Raw genomic sequence first — 25886 nt, 5'->3', positions numbered from 1 at the left:
CTCTATACACTGAGTGGCCAAAAGTCATGGGAAGACACTGAATGTGATATTAATAACACGAGCCCTTAAAATGGCAGCAATACGGCGAGTGATGGACTCTACAATGTGTTGGAGTCGTTCTGGAGAGATCTGGACCCACGCATATTGCACTGCTACCCACAATATATTGATCTTGTATAGTTGGTGCGGGGTTCATGGAGCGTACACCAGCACCACCATCGACATCATCCCGTAAATGCTCGATTGGGTTAAGATCGGGGTATCTGGACGGCCAGTGCATGGTCGTAATTTCACTGGAGTCCTCCTTCAAGCACATGCGTGCCACTACAGAGCGGTGACATGGTGGATTGTCCTGTTGAAACGTGGCATCTCCATCAGGGTACTCTAGGGCCAGAAAGGGATGCAGATGGTCTGAAAGGATGTCCACATAACGTGCACCTGTCAACGCTCCCTGCAGCCGTGCAATGGGGCCTAATTGCGGCCATGAGAACACCTTCCAGACTAGATCTGAGCCACCTCCCGCCTGAACACAATCTTGTTGACACGCTGGATCCATAGCTTCATGGGGCATACGTCACACTCATACGTGCCCATCAGCTCGATACAACTGGAACCGGGATTCATCGGACCACACTACACCCCGCCACTGTTCCATGGTCCATTGCCGATGTTCGCGGACCCATGCACGTCATTGAGCTCTGTGTCGAGGTGTCAGCAAAGGGACACGAGTTGGAGGTCGGCTGGTGAAGCCTATGCGGTGCAGTTGCCTCCTTACAGTCCTGGTAGAAATGGATTCCTGACTGACAACATTCAAGTGGGCGGTGATCTGACTCACAGTAGCCGGGCGAGCGCTCAGTATGGTTATGTGGAGGTGACGTGATGTCCGTTCGTTCAACACCTGTGGTCTTCCCGTGCGGCGGTTTACGCGGGTGGTAACATTCTCTCTGCGATATTGAAGATCCACTCTCGACACTGTTGACCGCGGAAACCTTCGCAATGCTATGACCCATGCGCCGTGCGCCGATGATCATCCCACGTTCAAAGTCGGTTAACTCACGAAATGTTGCCATCTTCACGGCGCTGGTGTCTATGACAGACAGCTCAGCTACGTCACAGCTAGCCGCAACGTTCAGGGGTCATGCACGGCACGTTTTCTAATGGGATAACCCTTCCCGTGACTTTGGCCACTCCGTGTATAACACTAATCAGAGAAAAACAATTTGAAGGTGTCTTACACTTAAAAATGAAGATATCGGCCAAAGAAAGAGAAGAGCCACGAAGAGACTGAAAGACTCCCTGGGCCTCGAATGCTCTAATACCGTCAGGACCGGAAAAGAACAAGAGTTGACCAAGGGAGGTTGGATAGGATAGAACAAAGTGAGGATGATGACACAAGTAAGTGAAAGCAATGCCAGGACTCAGCTAAGGGCCCTGTGATCGTCAACCCACGTTCCGAAGTTAAGAGCACCAGGGGCATCTTTCCGTCACCTCTTACGACAAGCAGGGGATACCGTGGTTGTTACTCTACCCCCCACACCCACAGGGGGAACACAGGGAAGAAGTCTTTCTTGATCAAGGCACAAGATAATCCCCATAAACATAAAGAGCGGTTAAGGTATTGAGATTAAAAGTGATTACACAACCGTTGTGATCTGAAAGAGTTCTCCAGATCCTTTGTCGTTGTTGTCGTGCAACAGTCCTAGTACTGACATCCAACGGAAGCTAAGATTTCCAAAAGGCTTCACGGTTTTCGAAATCGAATGCTTTCACGAGATATCCAAACGCCATATAAACAGTCTGCTATTGTTCTTCGGATTTTTCTCGCATTTGTCTGACAGTGAAGGCCGTAACTAATGTGCCTTGGCAGAGTCCAACATCACATTCTGTTTCTGGTAGGGACTCGCCCGCGAGTTAGATGGAACTCTTGGTCAAATTTGTCCCAAGAACAGAAAGTAGTGCTAGTAGTCGCATTGTGGTTTCTCTCCCTTTTGGACGACAGTGACGGTCAAAGCAATTCGCAAGTCATCGGGATTGGTTTCGGTGTTTCAAATTTGGACATAATTAATGCGTAGACTATATACAGGGTGAAGCGTAATTCGCGCACTCGGGCGTCGCAGCGCGACTCCTCACATGCCAGCAATAAAAAAATGTCTCTTACAAAATTTCGTCTTGCGAGTATATCTGGCAGAAAAACGACGTTGAAGAGTAACAATCTGGCAACACTGTAACCACATGTAGGGTAACTAACTCTGTCAGCAGACGTAAGTCGTACTGTACAGTTGGTGCAGTGGATAGAGTTTTGGGTTAGCATTCAGGAGGTCGAGTGGTTGATCCTGGGTTGAGGCGTGTGTTTTTTATTTCGTAAATGTAGTCCAGGTGGTATGGTATCTGGCATCTTAATCGTCAACAGCGATTGCAGCGGGTCCTCTAGAAACTATTTGCACTTACATACTACGATCCTAGAAATGGACGAACAATCGTTTTCATTGGTCAGCTTTGAAAGGCGCCCTTTCCACGTCGTGGGCGTGAATTTATTCGCACCACTTCATCTACTAGATGTGTAACTTGTTTGTTTCAGCTGTCTATTTCTTATTAGTCTAACCAGGTATTTGTTGTTTCAGCGTTACAAAATGTTGTAAATGTAGGATACATGTGACCTCAGAAACGGTGTCTTACTGTATTACAGTAGGTAATGTCAGATGGAAATTAGCAAATAAAAAATGCTCCTCAACCTCCTGCATGCCAACCAAAAACTCTACCCACTGCACCAACTGTACGGCACGACGAGAACATGCTGACAGCGGTAGTTACCCTACATATGGTTACAGTGTTGCTCTTCAACGTCCGTTTTCTACCGGATATACTCGCAAGACGAAATTTTGTAAGAGACATTTTTTTATTGCTAGCATGTGAGGAGTCGCGCTGCGACGCCCGAGTGCGCGAATTACGCTTCACCCTGTATAGGCGGCTACGAGGCTTCATTCTTGAAAAACTTGACAGGGATTTCGTCTGAATGAGTCTACTCTTCTGTTGTTCTTGCCCTGTCAAAAGGCCATTTCTGTCTCTTGAAGAGAGAGAAGTTAAAAACTTGGTTTTTGTATATGTTTTTGAGGAAATAGACATTGGCATGCGAAATCCTGTTCAGAAGTTCCCGAAAATGTTATCTATATTTGCTATTTACAAACTGTTTAACAACTATTATATGTTGGTCTGACTTTCATGAAAATCCACAGCCTGTTTCCAGTCATTCGACCTGGTCTGGAATGGAATGAAGCCCCCATCTACCAGCGTGGATAGGAATTGTGACGGCTGCCGAAGCCTGTCGAACTCCTCTTGGGCAATGATTAATGACTGATAGATGAAATGATATTGGAGAGTGTTGCTGGAAAGAAAGGTAACAGGGAAAATCGGAGTAACCGGAGAAAAAAAAAAAAAACCCTACTCCACCTCCGCTGTATCCAGCACAAAGATTATATGGAGTGGCCAAGATTTGAACTACGGAACCCAGCGGTGAGAGGCCGGCGCGCTGCCACCTGAGTCGCGAAGGCTACCGGTCTAACTTTCGAAATTATTTTAATTTCTAACTCACGGCAATATTCCCTTTAAAAGTCAAAATTCATCACGAATCAAGGAACTGCGACAAAATAGTATAAGAGATGAGAATTCCCGACAGCTCGGCCTCTGTTAAATTTGTGACCAGTTCCAATGTACGTCAAATAAACAGTAACATGAGGGAAGTTTCAGCGCGTACATACGTGTATTCTACTGTGGCTGTTGACAGCGATAACATAATATGAACCAGTTTCATTATAAAACACGCAAAAACAGAAAACAAAAACAAACCAAAACCCATGGCGCAACACCCCCGAAGAGCGTTGGCCTACAAAGCGACCACTGCTCAGCCCGAACGCCTGCAGGTTATGAGGTGTCGTGTGGTCAGTACGACGAATCCTCTCGGTCTTTTTCTTGATTTTCTAGAGCTGGGTTGCCATCTCAATCGTCAGATAGCTCTTTAGTTGTAACCAGGTAGGCTGAGTGGACGTTGAACAAGACCTCAGATCCAAATAAAAATCCCTGACCTTACCGGGAATCGAACACGGGTCGGGGTAAGAGGCAGGAACACTACCCCTGCACCGCGGGGCCGGCATTATAAAACAAAATATACCTTACTCAACGTCATGGTAATGTGTTGTGAGAACTCAGCGAGAGTTTGATCCTTTTTTGGAGTGACACAAACCAATAGCCATATACTGCATGCGTTTCTTCTGTACTTTCGAGTTATTGTAAATAATTCTTTCGATGGTTGGTTGTATAAATTATGGTGCTCCCCGCGCCATCTTCCGATTGCTATATCAGGAGCTACGGGGAGTTGTAGAACTCAAAAAACCTTTCACACAGTGCCCTGAAACCTGAATGTTTCGTCCCTTGTTAAACAATTTTCTGAATTGTGCTTAACTTGCAGCTCGATGTCGACGGCGCTGAACTCCATGTCGGCCGTAGTGCTGGAAGACTTCTTCAAGACATTCAGGAAGACGCCACTGACAGAGCGACAGACAAACATCGTCATGAAGTCTGTCGTGGTGATAGTCGGCTCCGTCTGTGTGGGACTGGTGTTTGTTGTGGAGAAAATGGGATCAGTTTTACAGGTTAGTGAGTGTAGTGTGCTCGCGTCTCGTACGTAACATGTGTACTGTGTAACATTAGTTATTCTACCGGGCGCGCTGTTGTCCAAATCGGTACAAAATCTGACTGCTAGATATCGGGAGGGTAAGACCTCTTTCATTTTGTCTTTCATTGTGATGTTATTTCTTCAAAATTCATAGTTTTGTACACTTCAGTTACTCTGTTTCATTCTTCGTGCCAGATAATACAAAATAAAAGAAAAGGTTACAGCTCTATGGACATTTCTTGTACCATAACAGACTAACGAAGAGAATCCTTGAATTCTAAAGGATTTGATAGGGTGGATCATGGGAGACTACTGGCAAAAATGAGTGCAATTGGACTAGACAAAAGAGTCACTGAATGGGTTGCTATATTTCTAGAAAATAGATCTCAGAGAGTTAGAGTAGGTGAAGCTTTGTCTGACCCTGTAATAGTTGAGTGGGGAGTTCCTCAGGGCAGTGTTATCGGACCTTTATGTTTTCTTATATATATATAAATGATATGAGTAAAGGAGTGGAATCGGAGGTAAGGCTTTTTGCGGATGATGTTATTCTCTATAGAGTGATAAATAAGTTACAAGATTGTGAGCAACTGCAACGTGACCTCGAAAATGTTGTGAGATGGACAGCAGGCAATGGTATGTTGATAAACGGGGCTAAAAGTCAGGTTGTGAGTTTCACAAATAGGAAAAGTCCTCTCAGTTTTAATTACTGCGTTGATGGGGTGAAAGTTCCTTTTGGGGATCATTGTAAGTATCTAGGTGTTAATATAAGGAAAGATCTTCACTGGGGTAATCACATAAATGGGATTGTAAATAAAGGGTACCGATCTCTACACATGGTTATGAGGGTGTTTAGGGGTTGTAGTAAGGATGTAAAGGAGAGTCCATATAAGTCTCTGGTAAGACCCCAACTAGAGTATGGTTCCAGTGTATGGGACCCTCACCAGGATTACCTGATTCAAGAACTGGAAAAAATCCAAAGAAAAGCAGCTCGATTTGTTCTGGGTGATTTCCGACAAAAGAGTAGCGTTACAAAAATGTTTCAATGTTTGGGTTGGGAAGAATTGAGAGAAAGAAGAAGAGCTGCTCGACTAAGTGGCATGTTCCGAGCTGTCAGCGGAGAGATGGCATGGAATGACATTAGTAGACGAATAGGTTTGAATGGCGTTTATAAAAGTAGGAAAGATCACGATATGAAGATAAAGTTGGAATTCAAGAGGACAAACTGGGGCAAATATTCATTTATAGGAAGGGGAGTTAGGGATTGGAATAACTTACCAAGGGAGATGTTCAATAAATTTCCAATTTCTTTGAAATCATTTCGGAAAAGGCTAGGAAAGCAACAGATAGGGAATCTGCCACCTGGGCGACTGCCCTAAATGCAGATCAGTATTGATTGATTGATTGATTGATTGATTGATTGATTGATTGATTGATTGATTGATTGATTGATTGATTGATTCTTCAGGAAGAGGAAGAAAGAGCGATGCCGAGTGGACTCTGGCCTACAAATGGCCACGGCTGCTCCTTGGTCCGACGGCTTTCCACTCCGACTGAGCAGCCGAGCAGAGAAGGGGTAGCCACTGTTCTGCCGTGGTTCTACGCCTCTGCATTCGGGAGACGGAGAGGGGCTGGTCCCCACCGTCAACTGTCCTGAGAATGGTTTCTCGTGGTTTTCCATTCTCCTGCACCAAGGCGAAAGTCGGGACAGTTAATTGTATAAGCCACGGTCCGCCAACCCTCTCATCTTCTCCGAGCATCTCCTTCATTGTAGCGAATATCCCTGGCCTGAGATAAGGCGTCACTGTCTAGGAGGCCCGCCGTCCTCTTCAGGGAGGGGATTAAAGCGTTTTAGTAGCAGTAGAAGACAGAGCTCGAACGACACCTCTACCGAGATCAAGGAGTGCATTTGCAAGCTGATAAATAAATAAATGGTGTATGGCTTTTAGTGCCGGGAATGTCCGAGGACAAGTTCGGTTCGCCAGACGCAGGTCTTTTGATTTGACTCCCGTAGGCGACCTGCGCGTCGTGATGAGGATGAAATAATGATGAAGACGACACATATACACAGCCCCCGTGCCAGCGAAATTAACCAATTATGGTTAAAATTCCCGACCGTGCCGAGAATCGAACCCGGAACCCCTGTAAAATCTGCTTGTGCCACCTGCTCCACAGTCCGATCACAGCACACAGCATAACTGCGTGGCTCAACGGGCTATAACTCGAAGTGATGCTGCATCCTCTGGACACCCTGCATCAATCTCACTTCTCAACAAGAAGATTTTGAAGTAGATGAAACCCTAGTCACCATTAACCCATTTTCCACCCCTCACGCCAGTCAGACGTCCTATTATCTCCGTCCGTGCACTACAGCCCCGGCCTCAGGGGATCCATTCTCTCCGTCTCATTAATCCCACCCCAGCTTTTCGCCGGGCTCAGAAAATCCTTGCCACTCTTCTTTAATTCAACATCCGGAAAGAAGAAGTTGCCGACATTCGCCTCACGGATCATCAAGATCAACGGTGAAGAAGCTGCAAACAAGGTCTTAAACGCCATAGGCTCAGATCAACTTGGGTCATCTGTATCTTTTCAGCGTTTACCACCGTCTGTCTTCAATACTCCACCCCCTTGTAGTCACCTTTTCAGCTGCGTGATCAAGGGAGTAGACCCGATCATCTCAGAAGAATCTATACTCAACGAACTAAAATTGCATGGTATTTCAGTTAGCAAGGCAATTTGTATCAAAAAGGCCGCTGGACCGACATTCATGGTCCATCTCCTTCTACCGCTCACCGCTGATCTGGACAGACTACTCGAACATGGTGTGTACATATTTCGGCAACATGACAGAGTAGAGCCCTCGCGTACTACTCGCCTGCAGCCCCTGGCCATGGCACGGCCTAATATAGAGCGGAGAAACCAAATTGAGGACACTGCAATCAGCCTCACCAAATTTCTCAATACCCCAACAAGTAAGCGCCTCTGCAGTGCAACACTTGCAGATTACTTCATACAACGCACTCAAGATAGTGCAAGGCTCGCCCAACCCCACCACTAGACCGCCCTGACCTCATAGTCCCCATCAGAACAATAGACCCCACCACAACCGCGAAAGACTCCATCTATACATCACCGCCCCCCCCCCCCCCAACACAGAAGACATCATCCGATTTCTCAACCTATCTTTGATGAATATCTTCCTATACCACCACCCCCTAATTATTTCTCACCTCCTAGCCGCAGCCAATCAAGCATTACATCTGCACCGGCACTTCCAGTTTCACCGATTAGAAAAAACTGTGTAGTGAAGATCTGTTCTTTGTTCTACTTTGTTAAAAATTAAAACCTTAGCGATCTCCTTCATCTTTCACATCCTTTACCCACCTCCCTTTTACCATCACATCTCCAACTCGCCCGCATCTTTAGGTCAGACAAAGGGTGTTGCCCTTTAGGTGGCCGCCCCACCCTTCAGGGTGAGCAATGCATATGTATTTTTTACATTTAAAAAGAGGGAGACAGAGCTAATATAGGCCACGGCCGCTAACCCTCTCACCTTCACCGCACATCTCCTCCGATATAAATCTCCTGGCCTCCGAAAGGGCGTCACCGTCTAGGAGGCCCGCCTCCCCCTTCAGGGGAAGAATGAAAACATTTAGTAGTAGTAGTAGTAGTAGTAGTAGAACAAGACAGAGCTGAAATGGTTTCTAGAAATGAGGTTGGACTTGACAAAGAAGAGGGTTCCGGAATATTATATGAAAATGAAAAATGAAAATGAAAGTCCACAGCCTGTTTCCAGTCATTCGACCGGAATGATAGGAGCCCCCATCTAGCGGCGAGGATAGGAATTGTGCCGGCTGCCGAAGCCCGTCGCACTCCTCTGGGGCAATGATTAATGACTGACATGAAATGAAATGATATTGGAGAGTGTTGCTAAAATGAAAGATGACAGGGAAAACTGGAGTACTCGGAGAAAACCCTGTCCCACCTCCGCTTTTTCCATTACAAATCTCACATGCAGTGACCGCGATTTGAACCACGGAACTCAGCAGTGAGAGGCCGGCGCGCTGCCGCCTGAGCGACGGAGGTTTCCCGGAAGATTATATCAGGAGATTTGAGAAACTGCAAGTGAGAAAAGGGAAGTTCTATACAGAAGTACGGGAAGGGATGAAAAGATACAGACAGAGAAGGCTAAAAATACTGTAGACGTGGTCAATAGACAGCGGAAACGGAAATTAATAAAAATTTGAGCTGGATTATTAATTTTCGTATAAGGAAAAATACTGATTAGTTAAAGGATAATATATTCATTCGTATGTAGACAACTTATTTGCACATTGTTAGTAGTGAGAAGTACTAGGCACTTCCCAAGAATTGCTCAAAACGCCTTCCATTGCTACGAACACGTTATAAACTACCCCAGGGTTTTCTTTTTGCTATTTATTTTCCGTCGCACCGACACAGATAGGCCTTATGGTGACGATGGGATAGGAAAGGGCTAGGAGTGGGAAGGAAGCGATTGTGATCTTAGTTGACCCCAGCAATTGCCAGTTGTGTACCACCATCAGGGCTGCGAACAGCGGGGTTCGAACTCAGCACCTCTCGGAAACAAGCTGACAGCTACGTGACCCAAACGACTCGCTCAGTATGCCCGAGGATTTGCTAATACACATGTGTTCCGTGTCGTGGGCTGTTGATGATCATAGGCTCGGAACGTTACAGTCAAACAAGAGGTCCTTTAAAGAGCTTCTCTTTGTTCTGTGCACAGTAGAATTTTAAGAGTATTTATTTTCCGCAAAGTACGCGGGGTGAACTTACGATAAACTATTCTCTAATGTCATTTCTATAAGGGTTCAGTTGAAACATAGGTACTTTCACTATAGAACACCATACTGATGATAATTTGAAGGAGTCTACAGATAAACCCACCCACTGTTCAGGCATCAGTCCCAGTGCTGCATGCGCTCCACGACGCTGGTTGCTGGGTAAACCGCTCCTCCACACCATCAGGAACCGCTTGATCAGTGCAGAAACGCTTACTACCTAGGGATTTCTTCGAAGGAGTAGAATGTATCCCGGCCAGAGATGAGGCATTAGCTTCTAGGTAGCCAGCCCCTGCCCTTCAGGAATGATAACGTTTAGATGACGAAGATGATGATACTAAAGACGTCACTGTCGCAAGGGGGAGAGGTCTTGGCCGTAAAGCCGGGGAGCTATAAGACCGGGCGGAAAAGCATCGACTGGCCATTGTTGACGTGCGTTACCGTAAATCTTCAGGACATTTCCTCGTCAAAGCGCGCAAGAATTGAATCGTACCACGTTGCAATGGTTTTGACGTAACCAGTAAACACGAATCTTGGTTCTACTTTTTATTCTACTTAGCGGGCGCGGACCCCAGATTACGTTCTGAGTTGTTATGCACTGCTGCCACCTCTTAGCTATCACTTCACTTATGTGCAGTGTCGACAGCTCTGTTTTTATTTCAATTGAACATTTGTTGTCCGCCTCTGTGGTGTAGTGGTTAGTGTGATTAGCTACCACCCCCGGAGGCCCGGGTTCGATTTCCGGGTCTGCCACGAAATTTGAAAAGTGGTACGAGGGGTGGAACGGGGTCCACTCAGCCTTGGGAGGTCAACTGAGTAGAGGTGGGTTCGATTCCCACCTCAGCCATCCTGGAAGTGGTTTTCCGTGGTTTCCCACTTCTCCTCCAGGCAAATGCCGGAATGGTACCTAACTTAAGGCCACGGCCGCTTCCTTCCCTCTTCATTGTCTATTCCTTCCCATCCCCCCGCAAGGCCCCTGTTTAGCAAAGCAGGTGAGGCCGCCTGGGCGAGGTACCGGTCATCTTCCCCAGTTGTATCCCCGACCAAGAGGCTGAAGCTCCAGTACACTGCCCTTGAGGCGGTAGAGGTGGGATCCCTCGCTGAGTCCGAGGGAAAATCCGACCCTGGAGTGTAAGCAGATTAAGAAAGAAAGAAGAACATTTGTTTAACTTCTTTATATTATAAATTGTCTTCAAGGAAACATATTCATGTTGTTGTTTTTGCAGATGAGCACGTCGTTAGAAGCTGTTACTGGTGGCCCAGGACTTGGGATCTTCTGCATGGCGCTCTTCCTCCCTTGGGTTAATTCAACGGTAAGTTTAAACATTCCTCTTCAAGAAATCAATGTTAGACTTAAGCCATGACCTCTTCAGATCAGAAGAAAAGCCTAAAAGTTGAATGGTACAGATTTTGCCATTATTTCTCATATTTTTGTCTTTAGAAATAAAAATTATCATACACAAGTGAATATTGAGCAAAGACAAAATTGACGGTCTGGTAATGGAATCTTCATAATGTAACAGCAAAGAGAGCCCATGTTATATCTTACAGACTTTTCAAGAGAAAGGAAAGCCAATTTACGAGCATAAAGCGATTGGCTAAATGGGCTCAGGGTTAGGTTCCCGGCTGAACCTAGGGTTTTAGCTGCGTTTTGTAAATTCGTGTAACACGGGGTCAGAGTTTCAGACGATGTATCGCACTATCGCAACCAACACTCCACTTCGGGCAACTCTAGTTAGTTGAGAAAGAAGAAGAACAAATTAACTAAAATTATTTAAAATTTCAATAGCATATTCTGCTTTAATAATTTCCTTACTTGAAGTTCGTTTATTACAAGTTGTTTTACGTCACACGACCACACATGGGAGAGGAAAGGGCTAGGAGTAGGAAGAAAGGAGCCGTTGCCTAAATTAAGATACAGCTCCAGCTTTCTTCTGGTGAGAAAATTGGAAACCACGGGAAATAATCTCCAGGGTTGTCAACAGAGGGTTTCCGAATGCAAGCTCACAGCTGAGCGATCCTAAAAGCACGGCCAAGTCTCTGGGCAAAAGAAGTTGCTTTAAAACTACAGGGAGAGGAACATAAAGCAGAACCAGTCCTGCAGCCTGCACACAGGATGTGCGCGCGTGACAGGAAGTCCACAGTAAATACATTGTCAAGTAAGCCATTTCTAACAAACAGACAAACATCACAAAACAACACAAAAAATAAAAGTACTCACATATATTACGCCAGGACATGTTGAAACTGCCTCCCTTCGTTGTTCAAGTATTTCTGGCATACGGCTTTAACTTCAGTAACTTTGTACCCGCTCGAACAGAACCATTTCCTGAGCAAGTCGTCGAAGTGATTTTGTAGGAGAACTTTGCAGAGTGTTACCAATGTTACCTATAGTTTCTTGTGTGAGTACTCTACGTGGCTTATTACGTTTCTTATAAAGAAGATTTCCCGTCTTACATAATTTATTTAGTAATGTATGAGTCGAGGTCCGACCTGGAACTTGAACATCAGGAAACTTCTCTTGAAATAATCTCCTTACGTCTCTCGTACTTTTTGTACGGATGTATGAATCGTAAATGAATACCTACTCTTCAGGGAACAGAATACCGATGCCCGATTTGAGCCACCTGAGCTATTTCACTGAATTCACACACTGTCCTAATATCACCAACGAAACACGTGCCACATTTGCAATCGTTCAACAAAGACTGAAGCCTGGGGCGGTAGCGCGGCCTTGAGTAGGCCTACATCCGGCACGTCACTGGCCGACTCGCTCGCGGACACAGGATGGAGCGGTTCTTCTTTATTCTGCTCACCCGGTATAATATAACGAAATAGATAAGAGAATAAAACTGGGTCGTTTGCTCCTTTTCAGTAGTTCCTCAAACCTTTACCCATTTTAACAATCCTGTTTAATATATCGCCATTGACAGTGAGCAATAGATACCTAGATCCAAAACTTTTACTGAGAATTACGTTTAATGGAGGAATCCATCATGGCAGGCTATTAACTAAAGTAATTTGGTAAAACCACGTATAAAATTAGATGAACTAAAGCCCAATTCAGAAGATGTAGAGAATGAAACAGGTTAGTAAACACGAAGGAGGGAAATTGACGAAGTGGACCAGGTTCACTTATCTGACGTCGCCACTAATGTAAATTAATGCAAGTTTCACGGCCGGAGGGTAGCCTCCGTGGCTCAGGCGGCAGAGCATCGCCCTCTCAACGCTGGGTTCCGTGGTTCAAGTCCCGGTCACTCCATGTGAGATTTGTGCTGGACAAAGCGGAGGCGGGACAGGTTTTTCTCGGGGTACTCCGGTTTTCCCTATCATCTTTCATTCCAACAACACTCTCCATTATTAATTTCATCTGGCATTCAATGGCTGAGGATGGCGACAGACTTCGGCGGCCGGGAGAATTCCAATCCTCGCCGCAAGATGGAGGGATTCATTCATTCTATCCCTGACTCAGTCACTGACTGAAAAACAGGTTGTAGGTTTTAACGGCCGGATGCTCTTCCTGGAAGGATGTCTTCAATATTGCATGTTGTATGTACACAAGTAAACTCGCGGTGCACCACTGCGAATAGAGGTGAGTGGCATGTACCATGTCATTCTTAAATCTGGCGTGGTACCGGGGATAGAACCCTAGCCTCCAAGGACGCCGGCTAATAGTGCTAAGCGTTACGCTACGGAGGCGGACTGTATGCAAAATGAAAATAATACGTATTATGACGACCAGAAACGATCACACGACGTCAACACATTCTTTAAGGCAACTAAAAGCGATTTTTTTCTTGCTAGTTGCTTTACGTCGCACCGACACAGATAGGTCTTATGGCGACGATGGGACAGGGAAGGGCTAGGAGTGGGAAGGAAGCGGGCGTGGCCTTAATTAAGGTACAGCCCCAGCATTTGCCTAAAAGCGATGAAGGGTAACTCTCAAGTTGCTTCTGATTTTTACATTTATAACCACTGTGTTTGAGTAAAACGTACGAAATTTTCCAGAATCATGCGTTGCACAAATATAACTCAATTTCTGGAAGGAAATACGACATTGACCTTATTGTGGTAATATGACGATATCGAGGGCCTAATTCTAATACCACACATCTGATAATGATGTTCCTATCCATTATTATTCCCAAGACTGGTCATGCTTCCCAGCCACATACGGATATGAAGTCCTTCAGAACAAGTTTCGTTCTGTCCATTTTCCTATGCGGATGTATAAACGGAAATACACTTTAAATACACTGACTGACAGAGCAAATGCAACACCAAGAAGGAGTGGTCAGAACTGTATGCCAATTGCAGGGTAAACTGACGTCACTGAGGTATGCTCATGATGTGAAATGCGCCGCTGTGCTGCGCACGTAGCGAACGATAAATGGGACAAGGCGTTGGCGAATGGCCCACTTCGTACCGTGATTTCTCAGCCGACAGTCATTGTAGAACGTGTTGTCGTGTGCCACAGGACACGTGTATAGCTAAGAATGCCAGGCCGCCGTCAACGGAGGCATTTCCAGCAGACAGACGACTTTACGAGGGGTATGGTGATCGGGCTGAGAAGGGCAGGTTGGTCACTTCGTCAAATCGCAGCCGATACCCATAGGGATGTGTCCACGGTGCAGCGCCTGTGGCGAAGATGGTTGGCGCAGGGACATGTGGCACGTGCGAGGGGTCCAGGCGCAGCCCGAGTGACGTCAGCACGCGAGGATCGGCGTATCCGCCGCCAAGCGGTGGCAGCCCCGCACGCCACGTCAACCGCCATTCTTCAGCATGTGCAAGACACCCTGGCTGTTCCAATATCGACCAGAACAATTTCCCATCGATTGGTTGAAGGAGGCCTGCACTCCCGGCGTCCGCTCAGAAGACTACCATTGACTCCACAGCATAGACGTGCACGCCTGGCATGGTGCCGGGCTAGAGCGACTTGGATGCGGGAATGGCGGAACGTCGTGTTCTCCGATGAGTCACGCTTCTGTTCTGTCAGTGATAGTCACCGCAGACGAGTGTGGCGTCGGCGTGGAGAAAGGTCAAATCCGGCAGTAACTGTGGAGCACCCTACCGCTAGACAATGCGGCATCATGGTTTGGGGCGCTATTGCGTATGATTCCACGTCACCTCTAGTGCGTATTCAAGGCACGTTAAATGCCCACCGCTACGTGCAGCATGTGCTGCGGCCGGTGGCACTCCCGTACCTTCAGGGGCTGCCCAATGCTCTGTTTCAGCAGGATAATGCCCGCCCACACACTGCTCGCATCTCCCAACAGGCTCTACGAGGTGTACAGATGCTTCCGTGGCCAGCGTACTCTCCGGATCTCTCACCAATCGAACACGTGTGGGATCTCATTGGACGCCGTTTGCAAACTCTGCCCCAGCCTCGTACGGACGACCAACTGTGGCAAATGGTTGATAGAGAATGGAGAACCATCCCTCAGGACACCATCCGCACTCTTATTGACTCTGTACCTCGACGTGTTTCTGCGTGCATCGCCGCTCGCGGTGGTCCTACATCCCACTGAGTCGATGCCGTGCGCATTGTGTAACCTGCATATCGGTTTGAAATAAACATCAATTATTCGTCCGTGCCGTCTCTGTTTTTTCCCCTATTTTCATCCCTTTCGAACCACTCCTTCTTGGTGTTGCATTTGCTCTGTCAGTCAGTGTACATTAATCTGTAGGGTGCGTAAATACATCATACGAGCAACATTTCTAGTGAATGGTACGGTCTTCATCTTAATCTGTTTACCCTCCGAGGTTGGCTTTTCCGTCGGACTCAGCGAGGGATCCTACCGCTACCGCCTCAAGGGCAGTGTCCTGGAGTGTGAGACTCTGGGTCTGGGTATACAACTGGGCAGGAGGACCAGTACTTCGCCCAGACAGCTTCAACTGCTGTGCTAAACAGTGGCCTTGTGAGGGATGGGAAGATTGGAAGGGATAGACAAGGAAGAGGGAAGGAAACGGCCGTGGCCTTAAGTTAGGTACCATCCATGCATTTGCCTGGAGGAGAAGTGGGAAACCACGGTAAACCACTTCGAGGATGGCTGAGAAGGGAATTGAACCCCCTCTACTCAGTTGACCTCACGAGGCTGAGTGGACCCCGTTCTAGCCCTCGTACCACTTTTCAAATTTCGTGACAGAGCCGATAATCGAACCCGGGCCTCAGGGGGTGGCAGCTAATCACTCTAACCACTACACCACAGAGGCGAACAACGGTACGGTAAGGCTCATTTTTCTTTACACACCAGCATCCGAAAATGAACCCAACGAAAATTGTTGTGATGGACTGCATATCCATATCGCCTGCCTGGTGGCCATGATAGTTAAGGCGTTGAAGTCTAAACGGTCTGACACCGAGGTTAGCCGGTTCGAGTCCCGTTGGCCGAATAAAATTTACCATCAGAATGTTGGCTGGTAGGGTAGGGGAGGTGGTGTTATATAATTTGTAATCACTAGATTGCGTGCCAAAAGCCTGGATTAAATTCCAAACCTCTCCGCTGTGCTCATATGGAGTGAGCGCATATGACGCTGTTGATAGTGATTCGTCCGTCGGATGGGGACGTTAAAGCCTTGAGTAGACCCCTTGGTGGTATTCGACAGGAGTAGGCTACGTGCCGGCACGGGGTTTCACACTTCCCCTTGCTAGTATCATACATCACATCATTCATTTCATCTCATTAACTCCTCTGATGCCCACTATCGGCGGCGCTGAAAATGGTTTTCCGTGGTTTCCAATTTTCACGCCACGCAAATGCTGGGGCTGTACCTTAATTGAGGCCACGGCCGCTTCCTTCCCATTCCTAGCACTTTCCTGTTCCGTCGTCGCTATAAGACCTAGGCCTATCTGTGTCGGTGCGACGTAAAGCAACATGCTTGCTTGCAAACTCCTCTGATGAGGTTGACGTCAGGAAGGGCATCCGGTCATGCCACGACAGATTCATCTCACCTCACCTCATACCCGACCCCAGAGAAACGGGACAAGGGTTGGACAAACAAACAAACAGTGCATATCCATATGTGGCTGGGAGGCGTGGCAAGTCTTAAGGGTAAATAATACATAGGACAGTATTGTCAGGACTAGGCCGTCAATATGATAGGACTGGTTCAGAAACATTTGTTACTTCACACTTAATGAAAATAATAGAAAAATCTCTGGTATAACATAAATTATGACATATCAGGCGTGACGAAGTTTGAACTAATACTGTGACGTTGGTGTAGGGAATGCTGGTCGGAGGGACAGCAGGACTCAGTGTCATGGTGTGGATAGTGCTGGGAGCCCAAGCAGCCACTGCAACAGGACGTATTACGTTCCCGACTAAGCCCCTGACTATAGAAGGGTGCACTTACAGCTTCATCGCACGCAACTCCACGACAATAGCTCAAGCTCTTCCAGAAAGGTATGTAAAGATAAGCGTATTGGTACTCTTACTGCAAGCGCTGTATTTAAATATAAGGTAGTGGGGCAAAAATTCCGTCCCCCTAGGGATTTCCAATCTGCACGGTTGGTACTCAATGTTTAGCCACACGCACACGCGTAGCCTCATCCCGTTATCTTCTTGTGACAGTTGGTTGTGTGCACCACGTTTAGTTTCCGTGCACAAGGAGGATTCATTTTTCACGCTGAGCTGGGTGAGTGCAACATTCAAATTAAGAGCCTGTTATTCCCAGAGTGAGCACTGATATGTGTATGAAATGCTGAACTGCATTTTAGTCGTGTAGTGTAGTTCCTGGCGTGTAATCGCTGCAGTGAGGTGGTTGGCTTGAGTTACTGTAGCGGTCATCATAATAAGTCAGGGGATGTTCGTAATTTCATCCCCTCAACTTTATTTGTTATTTATGAAGTTTATTATTTTTTCAGATGGAAAAACCCAAGCAGTGGGATAAGGAGGCTATGAAAAGGGCTATTAAAGGGTTGAGGGGAAAGATAATGCGTTACAAACGTGCATGTAAAGCGTTTAGCATCACACGAGCAACGCTGAAAGACTATGTTAAAAAGAATACCTAGAAAACATTGTTCATAAATGGCCTGCAAGCAATTCCGTATAGGGTAAATTTGTTTGGTAAGGTTAGAAATAAAAAAATATATTAAAATTAATTGTACTTTCCATAAATTTGGTGGGGGACGAAATTACGAACGCATTTTTGGTAGTTTCTTTTTTGTAGTGTTTATATCTAATATTGCGTATCTTACTTCATAATAGCTTCCTTGTTACTCCTGTGAGTGGTGAATAATTATATTCAGTAACTAGCTGATGTACCCGTGTTTCGCTACGGGATTCTCAGAAAGACTACCTTTGTGTTTACTGTGTTCACCATGCCATCAGTTTACAGGTCGCATACTGCCTTATGGAACATTAAGGAGGTACATTCAGGGAAACGGGGTGGTCTATGGAGCGGTGATAAGGGTACAGGGATCTGGAAGTCAAGTAGGGATGACATAAAAATGTTAAACCGTAGAAGTATTGCAAAGAAAGGAATAGAATTAAGTAATATAATGGATATATACTTACCAGATATTGTAATAGTTGAATCATGGCTGAGAAATGATATAATGGATGCAGAAGTATTCTCACGGAACTGGAGTGTGTATCGTAGAGATAAGATAGGAATGGTGGGAGGGGGAGTATTCATTCTGGTGAAGAAGGAATATGTAAGCAATGAAAAAAGTTCAAGATGACAATCATTAAATTCTAGGTGTAAGGCTCATTTCTAAAGATAATAAGCAACTTGAAGTCTTTGTAGTGTACAGGCCGGCAAAGGGTAGCGCTGACGCTGATTCACAATTATTTGATAAGATAATCGACATGGAAAGGAATGTGATTGCAACGGGAGATGTGAATTTACCGAATGTAAATTGGCATGGTAATGCGGACGACAGGAAGCATGACTAAAAGATGGCAAATAAGTTGATATGGGAAGGACAGCTGATTCGGAAAGTGATGAAACCAACTAGAGGAAGTAATATCCTGGACGTTGTTTTGGTAAAACTAGATGAGCGCTATGGAGAAACCGAAGTAATAGATGGTATTCGTGAACATGAAGCTGTTTTTGTCGTATTTAAAAATACTGTAAATGTGATAAAAAGGATGGTCTTAAAAGTAGGACTATTAGGCAGCACCATATGGCTGATACAGCAGGCATGAGGGAGTTTAAAAATAAAGTAACTATGATCGGTGGAAAACGGTAAATAAAAATGTAAACAGACTCTGGGATGGGTTTAAAGCAATTAGTGAGGAATGTGAAGAGAGGTTTGTACCCTTAAAGGAGGTAAGGAACGGTAAAGACCCACCTTATTATAATAGAGAAATAAAGAGACTAAGAAGGAGGTGCAGATTGGAAAGAAATAGAAATGGCTGTGGAAGTAAGGAGAAATTGAGGAAACTTACTAGGAAATTGAATCTAGCAAAGAAGCCATCTAAGGATAACATGATGGTAAACGTAGTTGGCAGTCATACAAATTTTAGTAAAAAATGGAAGGGTAGGTATAGGTACTTTAAGGCAGAAACAGATCCCAAGAAGGACGTTCCAGGAATCATTAATGAACAAGGGGAGTGTGTACGTGAGGATCTTCAAAAGTCAGAAGTATTCAGTCAGCAGTGTCCAAAGACTGACATTTACAATAGGATACAAAAGTTGAAAACTAGAAAAGCAGCTGGAATTGATAAGATTTCAGGGGATATAATAAAGACAATGGGTTGGGATATAGTACCATATCTGAAGTACTTATTTGATTATTGTTTGCATGAAGGAGCTATGCTAATTGAATGGAGAGTTGCTATAGTAGCCCCTGTGTAAAAAGGAAAGGGTGATAGACATAAAGAAAAAGTACAGGCCTGTCAGTTTAACATACATTGCATGTAAGCTTTGGAAAAGCATTCTTTCTGATGATATTAGACGTGTTTGCGAAATTAATAACTGTTTCGAAAGAAGGCAGCTCTGGCTTAGGAAAGGTTATTCCTTTGAAGCTTAACTTGTAGGATTCCAACAAGATAAAGATAGAACTATAGATAGATAGATAGATAGATAGATAGATAGATAGATAGATAGATAGATAGATAGATAAATGTCTTTATTGGCGTAGTTAAGACCATTGTTCGTTCTCTTACACTAAACCATTTACTATACATTAGAGACATAATTAATACTGCAGTAATTAATGCTAGATAAAACACAATTTAAACACAATCAAAATATAACGGAAATAAAATTCCACCCAGTGAGACATACATACAAATGCAATACTACTACTACTACTACTACTACTACTACTACTAATAATAATAATAATAATAATAATAATAATAATAATAATAATAATAATAATAATAATAATAATAATAATAATAATAATAATATATCAGATATCTTGGCTTTAGACTGAATAGATGAACAACAGACTTGCTATTTACAGTGCGAACGATAATGGAAAAACATCTGGAAAGGAACAAGGAAATCGTTTTCGTAATTTTGGATTTGGAAGAAACTTATGACATAGTTAAGAGAAAACATGTATGGGAATGCTTACTGAAAAGAAATGTACCAAAATCATTAATTAACAAGATAAAAATGCTGTATAATGAGAATAAAAGCAGTGTAAGAGTGGGGAGTGGTGATTCTGAAATATTTTATACAAAAACAAAACAAGATCTCAAGCAAGGAAATGCACAGTCACCATTATTGTTTATTATATTGACGGATGAAGTCATGAAACGTGTAAAACAGAGTATCAGTAGTGATGAAATGAATGCTTTGGTATTTGCAGATGATGTGGTGTTTTGGGGCAAGGGAGAAAAGAAAGTACAAAGGAAACTGGATGTTTGGAATGAAAATCTGGAGGAGTTTGGAATGGTAATTATTAAAAAGAAAACTGTAGTTATGCACTGTGGAATAGAGAAAAAGAGAAGCTAAGTGAACATAGACGGAGGATGGTTAGAGAACGTAGAACAGTTTACATATCTGGGTAGCATTATTAATGGAAGTAATGAAATCAGCCCTGAAATTAATAAGAGACTATGATGATAAACGGGGTTAAAAGTCAGGTTGTGAGTTTCAAAAATAGAAAAAGTCCTCTCATTTTTAATTACTGCGTTGATGAGGTGAAAGTTCCTTATGAGGATCGCTGTAAGTCCCTAGGAGTTAACATAAGGAAAGATCTTCATTGGGGTAATCACATAAATGGGATTGTAAACAAAGGGTACAGATCTCTGCACATGATTATGAGGATGTTTAGGGGTTGTAGCAAGGATGTAAAAGAGAGGGCATATAAATATCTGGTAAGACCTCAACTAGAGTATAGTTCCAGTGTATGGGACCCTCGCCAGGATTACTTGATTCCAGAACCAGAAAAAAATACAAAGAAAAGCAGCTCGATTTGTTCTGGGTGATTTCCGACAAAATAGTAGCGTTACAAAAATGTTGCAAAGTTTGGGCTGGGAAGACTTGGGAGAAAGAAGAAGAGCTGCTCGACTAAGTGGTATGTTCCGAGTTGTCAGTGGAGAGATGGCGTGGAATGACACCAGTAGACGAATAAGTTTGAGTGGTGTCTTTAAAAGCAGGAAAAATCACATGAAGATAAAGTTGGAATTCAAGAGGAGAAAGTGAGGCAAATATTCGTTTTTAGGAAGGAGAGTTAGGGATTGGAATAACTTACCAAGGGAGATGTCCAAAAAATGTCCAATTTCTTTGAAATCATTTAAGAAAAGGCTAGGAGATCAACAGATAGGGTATCTGCCACCTGGGCGACTGCCCTAAATGCAGATCAGTATTGATTGATTGATTGATTGATTGATTGATTGATTGATTACAGAGAAAGGTTATACTCACGACATGAAGAGAAATTATGTTTACACTTACTGGACAAACAAGTGCAACAACATGACTCTCAAAAGCAGGGGGGGGGGGTAAATAAAGACTGGGTTCGGAATTTTAGAAAGTTCATTAAAAATGTATAAATAGTAGTACAGTAGTAGAAGGATGTACAACACCCCCTTGATTCGTGTTTAATGTCATGACCTTTATTGCGAGCTCTTTAAATTCAAGGGCAACCAAGGATTAATAAACCTCCGATTACTACGTAATTTCACTTCACGGTCGGTAGATGCAGAGGGGGTCTCGGCTCACAAGTGGCCACGGCTGGACCGTGGTCCAACAACTCAGCACTTCGACCGGCCAACCGAGCAGAAGAGGGGTGGCCACGGCTCTACCATGGTTCTACGCCTCTGCATCCGGGAGACGGGAAAGCGCGGGACTTCATGGCTGGTCCCCACCGTCGGCTGCCCTGAGGATGATTTTCCGTGGTTTTCCATTCTCCTGCACTAAGGCGAATGCCGGGACAGTTCCTAGTATAGGCCACGGCCGCCAACCACCTCAGCTTCTCCGTGCATCTCCTTCACCGTAACAAATCTCCCTGCCTGAGAGACGGCGTTACCGTCTAAGAGGCCCCCTTCAGGGGAGGAATGAAAGCATTTTAGTAGTCGTAGTACTTTACTTCAGCCATATTTGTTCTCTGAAACGAATGTGTTCTTTCGCCTTATTTTCAGCTCACCAATTCCCAAAAGGATGTAGAAGTTTGCTCTAGACATTCATGTATAGTTCTGAAACAGAACGTTATTATCTAATTCCAATTTCCTCATTAGTTCAACACTCAGCGTTTTAAATGATCTACTATCGACATCAACCGGCGATATTTCGGTGACTTTTTCTCATGTTATTTAACACTAATAACTTTACAGCATCTGTTTCACCCATTGCAGCGTCACGTCTACAAACTGAAGACTCCTGATGCACGAGTGAGCACAGTTAAAGTCATGCTTGCGATGCATTCAATCGAATACACGTGCTAGACTAACTTGGTCTTGAAAGCGAAGTTAAAGAGGAAAGTGCACCAGTGTTGAAATGACCATCGGCCCCGAGCTTGCCTTGGCGGCTTCGGTCCCGGCTCAGTTCGGTGTTTGAAGGTGTCAAATACGGCGGGTTCTTTTCGACAGATTTAACGGTACACAAATGTACTCCTTAGAAACAAAATTCTTGCATCTCATCATCTCCAAAAACCGTAAAAATAATTACTGGGACGTAACATTAATACCATTATTATTTCATTTATTTATTGTTCGCTAATCGGCCAAGTAGGGAGCACGATACATTCCAGCGTTTACTCTGTTTTCTATCGATCCAGTAGCTCACTGTGTCAAGCAAGGTGTTCATCTGACCATTTCACATCCCAGAAAACCGGGCGAGTTGGCCGTGCGTGTAGAGGCGCGCGGCTGTGAGCTTGCATCCGGGAGATAGTAGGTTCGAATCCCACTATCGGCAGCCCTGAAAATGGTTTTCCGTGGTTTCCCATTCTCACACCAGGCAAATGCTGGGGCTGTACCTTAATTACGGCCAGGGCCGCTTCCTTCCAACTCCTAGGCCTTTCCTACCCCGTCGTCGTCATAAGACCTATCTGTGTCGGTGCGACGTAAAGCCCATAGCAAAAAAACACCCCAGAAAGTCCCAAAAGTCACGATGCTCATTTTGAAAAGTTCTTGCTTGTTTACGTCACATGGTCGTAGGCCCATTTCTTCGATGTCTTTCATGGCGTTATCGTACCTACCAAGGAAATTTTGTTTTTCGTTTTGAATCAAAATTGTTGAACATTCGTTTTGTCCATCCGGAGACGTCCATCCGTCGTAAGTGACCGCGGAAGCGAGCTCTGCGTTTGCGCATTGTGTCCGTGATCTTCTCAATCTAAGAGAATATTTCTTGCCTCGATTTTCTTATGTACACCTCATTTTTGTATAAAGTTTGGCCCAAGAATGCTGTGTAGAATTTTTCTCTCTTTTTTGCTATAACCTTTTTTTTCTAGGGGTTTTACGTCGCACCGACACAGATAGGTCTTACGGCGACGATGGGATAGGAAAGGCCTAGGAGTTGGAAGGAAGCGGCCGTGGCCTTAATTAAGGAACAGCCCCAGCATTTGCCTGGTATGAAAATGGGAAACCACGGAAAACCATTTTCAGGGCTGCCGATAGTGGGATTCGAACCTACTATCTCCCGGATTTTTGCTATAACTTAGCGAGCGCACATTTCTGAGGCATTCTGACGCAGATAGAGATACCGGCTTGACGGCAGTGTTGTAATGCTAAAGTTTGGTACTTATAGAAAAGCATCTTTTGTTATATATGTTCCGGGTAGTTTGGAAAGCTATCCCCTTTTATTTATTTATTTTTCTTGGTCTGGCTGCTAAGGCCTCTGTATCTAGTCCGCCTGTAGTAACTGCTGGGTGGACTGAGTAGCTCAGTAGTTCCTGTTGCCGGTCCCATGCCCGGCTAAAGAAGGAGGGTTGCCATTAGGCCGTGGAACAGATGCCTCGCTAACAACCAAGACCCTGCAGGACTAACAATCATGGTTGAACTTTAGAGTGGTGAGCAATTGCTCCAAAGCAAACTCGAGTTTACAAGCATGATGGCTCAACGGCAACATTATTATTATTATTAGTATTATGAGTGAGACTGGATCAAGGTATGACAATGCTAATACACCAGGCATTCTGATTTCACGCCATTTAGGTGGCCTGTGTGCCATTTTGACTTCAGTTTTACTCTGCGGTATAGGGGATACCACGAACAGCCAGTTCTCTTTTTATTTAGTTAGTTGTAGTAGTAGAATATTAGTTTTAGTGAAGGGTGGTGCTGCTTATGGTCTGGTCATCCGCCTCTGCAGCGCCACCAGACAAGTTAGAGTTTGGAGTAAGTAGTTTTATAGAGTTAAGTAGTTTTAAGGGTTAAATAGTAGATATTGTTTGTTTAGTGTAGGGTGGCACAGCCCAAGGTCTGGTGATCCGCCTGGGGGACGCCACCAAATTTGTTAGGGTAGGTAGTTAGTAGTTTTAAGAGACATAGATTATATATTGTTTGTTTAAAGTTTGTTTTTGTTTCTGTGTGTTCCGTCCTACTGCTGAGTTTTGACGTGAGGACGTCGATTACATTCGTACCTTATTGTAAAGAAATAATGTGTTTATATTTGTAATTATATCTCCGGAGCTAAAGATCCAATTCAAATGGTGGAGATATCGATTGATTGGAAACGTGAAACATGAGAGGTGCGGGGCAGGAGGAGTTTTAACTCAATACTGTATGTGATTCAGTCTGCAGTTAATACTCGAAAACCAAAAGATATATGAAGGGGGTTAACATGTTTAAGCATTTGACACCTTACATTCGCGCAACAACAAAACATTCGAATACAGAGTATATATAAAATAAGAGTTTTGTCTGTACATTGCTCATAATTTAAAACGAATGGTGTTTCTGCATCGGTCATGTCCACAGTAACAAGGTAATGCCCTTTTAACTTTTCCGCAATTTCTGTCTGTCTGTACTGTATGTATGTACACGCATCAGCAGAAAACAGCTGAAGAGAATTTAAATGAATATCGGTATGTAAAGTCGCGGAATGGGCCACTAAAATCTAGGCTATAAATCATGTTATTCACGCTGAGCGAAATGGTAGTTTAAGAAAAGGCCTAAAATTTAATTCGCAAATATTTATGTTATTAGTGGTCCTATCGATAGATACAGCATAACTAAAGTTATATAGAATTAAATATCCGATCATTTATGTCATACATTTTTACCGTACCGGCTATGATAACACAGATATCCATATCAACGCCGAGCCATGAGAAAATGGATAAACAGAATGTAATGCAAATCGATATATGCAGTCGGGGAATGGTACAGTCTAAGCTATAAACAATTTTATTCATCCTGGATGAAATGGTTGTTTAGGGTAAAATATGAAATGGCGTATGACTTTTAGTGCCGGGAGTGACCGATGACATATCCGGCTCGCCAGGTGCAGGTCTTTCGATTTGACGACCGTAGGAAATCTGCGAGTCGTTATGAGGATGACATGGTGATGAAGACAACTCATACACCAAGCCCTCGTGCCAGCGAAATTAACCAACAATGTTTAAAATTCCCGACCCTGCCGGGCATCGAACTCGGGAACCTTGTGACCAAAGGCCAGCACGATAACCATTCAGTTTAGGGGAAGGCGCCTAAAATTTAATTTTTAAATGCCTATGTTATTGGTCCTATTGAAAAGTAACTTACTACGTAACAGAATTTATAGATAATACAATTTCCGATCATTTATGTTTTATTCCGTTTTACCGTACCGACTATGATAGAGTGGTATTTCAGAGTTGGAGGAAAATTAAATTAAAATTAAATTAAATTAAATTAATAATAATAACAATATCGCAAGCTTATAAAATTGCTCAGCAATAACATTACGTTGGCTATTGTTTGTTGTGACGTCCTTTGTCTCTTATGCTGCCATTCATCTCCGACAGATGGGATTACTGCTGTGTACCGAGTATAAGAGCCTGCCTGAATTTTGACAGG

General features: G+C 44.3%; 1 protein-coding gene across 1 annotated transcript in view; it reads left to right on the top strand.

Moving 5' to 3' along the window:
* The window catches only part of LOC136875781 (sodium-coupled monocarboxylate transporter 1), a 119425-nt gene that overhangs the window by 79858 nt on the left and 13681 nt on the right, over nucleotides 1-25886 (top strand). Inside the window, exons 10-12 of the mRNA XM_067149375.2 lie at nucleotides 4463-4646; nucleotides 10713-10799; nucleotides 16714-16892. Of these exons, the coding sequence (XP_067005476.2) occupies nucleotides 4463-4646; nucleotides 10713-10799; nucleotides 16714-16892 (450 nt within the window). The remainder of the gene's footprint in view (nucleotides 1-4462; nucleotides 4647-10712; nucleotides 10800-16713; nucleotides 16893-25886) is intronic.

The sequence above is a fragment of the Anabrus simplex genome, chromosome 6, assembly GCF_040414725.1.
Source record: "Anabrus simplex isolate iqAnaSimp1 chromosome 6, ASM4041472v1, whole genome shotgun sequence".
NCBI classification, from domain to species: domain Eukaryota; kingdom Metazoa; phylum Arthropoda; class Insecta; order Orthoptera; family Tettigoniidae; genus Anabrus; species Anabrus simplex.
This window is presented reverse-complemented; position numbering and strand designations above follow the sequence as displayed.